The sequence below is a fragment of the Spinacia oleracea genome, chromosome 4 (assembly GCF_020520425.1).
Source record: "Spinacia oleracea cultivar Varoflay chromosome 4, BTI_SOV_V1, whole genome shotgun sequence".
Lineage (NCBI taxonomy): Eukaryota > Viridiplantae > Streptophyta > Magnoliopsida > Caryophyllales > Amaranthaceae > Spinacia > Spinacia oleracea.
In genome coordinates, this window is record NC_079490.1 from 22,339,379 (window position 1) to 22,343,864 (window position 4,486).

General features: G+C 37.2%; 1 protein-coding gene across 1 annotated transcript; it reads right to left on the reverse strand.

Moving 5' to 3' along the window:
• Positions 1 to 2,056: 2,056 nt before the first annotated feature.
• LOC130460005 (ABC transporter C family member 1-like) lies at positions 2,057 to 2,717 on the reverse strand. The gene is made up of 2 exons (XM_056827656.1): positions 2,385 to 2,717; positions 2,057 to 2,118 (listed from the first exon to the last, which is right to left on the reverse strand). Exons 1-2 carry the CDS (start codon positions 2,715 to 2,717, stop codon positions 2,089 to 2,091), a joined length of 363 nt encoding a protein of 120 aa, XP_056683634.1. The 3' UTR covers positions 2,057 to 2,088.
• Between the last annotated feature and the right edge of the window lie 1,769 nt (positions 2,718 to 4,486).

The window sequence follows — 4,486 nt, forward strand, 5'->3', positions numbered from 1 at the left end:
ATTGGCCCAACAAATTACACTTCGCATTATGGGGCTATCGAACCTCAATCCGCACCTCCATTGGAGTAAGACCCTACTCCTTGGTATACGGAATGGAAGCAGTTCAACCGGTCGAGTTGGAGATTCCCTCCCTCCGGATCTTCCTAGAAAGCAAGCTACCCGAAGCTGATTGGGTTCAAGCTAGGTACGACGAGCTCGTCCTTTTAGACGAACGGAGGTTAAGAGCTCTACATCACGTGCAAGTGTATCAAAAGCGCATCGCAAGGCAATTCAACAAAAGAGTCAAACCTCGAAATATCAAAGAAGGCGATTTTGTATTAAAAGAAGTCCGCGCACCTACTACGGACCCTCGAGGAAAATTCCGGCCTAACTGGACAGGACCGTATTTTGTAAAGACCATCCTACCTGGCGGAGCAATCCAACTAGCTGACATAGATGGAGCGGAATTCACTAACCTCACGAACTTAGACCAATTAAAAAAGTACCATATTTAATAAAATTCAGTCCGGAGTTAAGGCATCTAATAAAACACATTAAGACTCATAAGCAAACATTCTGCGCATTACTCTAAGCAAACGGCATAAACTCGATAAAGTAGAAAAAGCGAAGGACAAAACTTCAACGCCCAGGACTGGGCGCTGTTATTTTTTACGCCCAGGCCTGGGCGCCGATATTTCCTCCGCCCTTGATCGGGCGTCATTCTCTCTTGCCACCTACCTCCCGCTTCTGCAAGTGTTCGTACTCCTTTTTCTAACCCTCAAAAGAACCACGAACACTTGGGGGGGAAGCAAACGTGTAATGAACACCCTTTCATTTCAAAAAAATTCTCAAAAGCCAGAACTTCGCGCGACCTGATTCTGCACTACTACAAAAAAGGGCAAAGAGACCCGTTCAAAATGGCCTAAGAGACCCCATTTAAGGGGGTCTCTAGGTAGGGGGGTCTCTTTATTAAAGAGACCCCCCATGTAGAGGGGGTCTCTTTGTTAAAAACAAGAGACCCGTTATTTAAGAAAATGGGTCTGTAATGTTAACCGTGCAAAAAATAATATAGAAGGGGAAGAGACCCCTTTTTAGAGATATTAGGTCTGTTTGTAAAAAAATTTAGACCCCATATTTAACATAGGGGGTCTCTTTAAATTTTTTAATATTAATTTATCCAGCAAACTCAGACCCCATATGTAAGATAAGGGGTCTCTTTGAGTTTTTTAATATTTTTATAATTAACAAACTCAGACCCCATATGTTAAATAGGGGGTCTCTTTGAATATTTTATGATTTTTTTATTATTATACTCAAGAGATCCCTTTTTATACCTAACGGGTCTCTTTTCATAATTTTTTAATAAAAAAAAATCAGCATAAACAATTTTCGGCCAAAAATCAGCATTCAAACAATTTGGCAATTCCAAAATAATTCTTATAATTACAAAAAAATTATCCCACTATACACCAATTGTAATATCCAAAAATAAAATAATAAGTCTCAAAAGTCTACATAATTCAAAAGTAACATATTGAAAATAATAAGTATTAGCGGTGCGGGCATAAGCATATGTTCGCCTCCACCTCTGTTTGCGTGGTTTGCGAATTTGAACTTCCCTTGCACCTTACCTTCTACAAGCAACAAACCTCCATTAACAACTGAGTTAAATATGAAAACAATAATACTAGTCTCTAACATCCCTTGAACAAACCTCCTGGCGTACTTTCTCAATGTTGTTTGGCTCTCTGAGAGAAAACAAGAAGGCAATGCCATCTCCATGGTTTAGCTTCCAAGCCTCTTTCATGTTCTTCTCTTTAGAGGTTTTCTTCTATGTTCCCTATATGATTCAACATGATAACCTAATAACAAATACAGAGCCGATAAACACCAAACATGTAAACTTTGAATTCCGAATCCCCAATAAACGGAACAGTAATTACATTTTTGAGGTAGAATGTAAAAATTGTTTAAACTCAAATTTAGAAATCTGAAAATGATCAATGAACAATAAAATCTTGAAGCAATAAAGTCCACTTACATCAGCCACTTTCTTCTTGGAGCTATCTGCATAAATCCTCTAAATTGTTGAAACCAACCTTCTTTTTCTCATTTTCTAGCATTACTGTAATTTACTTGCTGCATCACCAAAGGAAATGAATCTCAGTCCCAAATGGATGTACATATACAGAGATAATATTTTTATCTTTATTCCAACATTTCATACACCTATATAACTCAGACTCTTTTACATCTATATTCCAACCAGCTTTCAAAATGACACTCAGATACCTCAAATTAGGCCAAAGGTTTAACAAGATTCAACGAGAATTATGAAGTCCAGCAACAAACGTAGTTAAACAAAAACAAGTTCTCACTTCTAAGCATTAAAATGAAGAGTATACCTCAAATGGCGCAAGACCAGCCTCCCCTTCCAAATTAAGCACCGAAACACCCATGATTAACCTGAACAAATGTTCAGCTGCAGAGTAACCAGCCAACAAAGCCAAAAAGTAGTTGTAATATTTGGACCTCAAACAAAACTTCTCAGCTTTGAAATTCATGTTGGTTATCCATATTCGATATACACACAGCCCCATCATAGCTAAATGTGATATGCAAATCACAATAGTGTCTGTGGTACAGGGTGTAAAAGCTCCCAGAGCATTTTGCACCGCTGTTGCCCATACACCATTCGCCACTGGCTGGCAATACCAATCAAATGGCTTGAAAGCCATCACTAATCACCCTTCTTCCCTCAGTACACCTATATCAATATTGTAAACCTGTCTACTTTGCTTCAACATCAGATGAACCTACCCCTACAACAGCTGCATCAAAACAAACCCCAATTTAGTAAAATCTGTGTGTTTACTTAACCAAAAAGACTATTACACTGAAACACAACATTTTATGGACAAGATTACAACAGCCCCAAGGGGGATATTCTTCTCCAATGGAGTTGTGCTCGTCGTTTATCACCATACAATCCAAGGGAAAGTAACAAAAGTTGGCATACAGATTAACACGAAAGAAAATGAAAACAGCAGAAAATCATTCTACTAAATTACTCATTCATGATCGTTCACTTTCATAAATCTAAATTTTACCTCTAAAAATACAAATGTTGTGCAAGTAAAGGAGTAAAATCTTGTTACAACCTATATAAACCTAATAAAAAATTAATACTATGTATATCTCTGAAGTCGTACGCCATAAATTTTTCAAACAGACGAGAGATAACCAACAATCTTCATAAACGATTATAGGTAAGAGATGGCTTGCCCCTATTCTGTTGAAACATTCTATTTTCTTTGTCCATTCATGGTACTGCAAATTACATAAAATATACCAGTCATTCAATAAATGACATTGTCACATAACATAGAATAAGACATCCTGCAACATGCATCAGTTCTTCTCGCAGAGTTTAAAGAGAGTTTAAAGAGACTGCATACATGACTACTCTTGTAGTAGATTACATCTAGAAAGACTGAATAATTCACAAAGGCATACTCCAAATCAGTTTGACTGATTTCAAAGACATAAGAGTTAAATTCCAAAATGCACCTTATAATTCCAATAACAAGGATTTCCTGCTCACTTAAATCAACCTCAAATTTCAGGTTTTTGATACGAAAAGCAGAATATAGCTCCTACTCAACTAAAAATAAGAGGAGCCCTGCACAAAAGCCTCATACGGAGTTGTGACAAACATTAACCCAAACACGCACATACTGGCATACTAACTTATAATATCTAGTCAAAGAACAACATGTAAGTTAATTAATGTGACCAATCTTGTTACATTAATCCGTTTCAGTTCCCCTGGTTCATCAATCCATCTTTCAACCGCAATATTAGTTGTGTTTTCAACGTAAATCATACTGCAGAGTGCAGGCAAAACATATATATTGTGACATCACTTGTGCAATTGTGATCCAAAAGAAGACGTCTTATATTCACTAATTGAACATTTTCTAAAATTCTAGGATTCCTAGTTTCACAAACCAACAAAAAAATATCAGAATCGTCAAGATTCATAGACACAATACTCAGAAGTCAGCAATGCAATACCTGAGATGCGGCTCGTTGGAAGTCCTTTCTTGTCAGTAAACCATTAACTTTACCATATGCCAACAAGGCCAAAGAAAAAGGCTGCAGCTTTGTACGTAGCTCTGCAAATTAGCAGAATTGAACGTATCAGATGCGTGTACTGCTAAGCTCAGGGTAATTGTCTAATTCATCAACCCGTTCAAGAAATTTGTTTACATGATTAAAATATATATGCATTATTTATACCTGGTCAGATATCAATAACATACCTCCTCCAGAGACCGGATAGGAGCTTGAGATGCCATATGCTCCAAATTAACTAGCATCGGTGACCGTCTTGTGCCGACGGACAACATTTAATACAACATTGACAATGGAAATATACAAAGCTTTTGAAGCCACCACTTTTTTCTTTAATTTAGTCAGCCTACTGGCATATTTACTGTGAAAA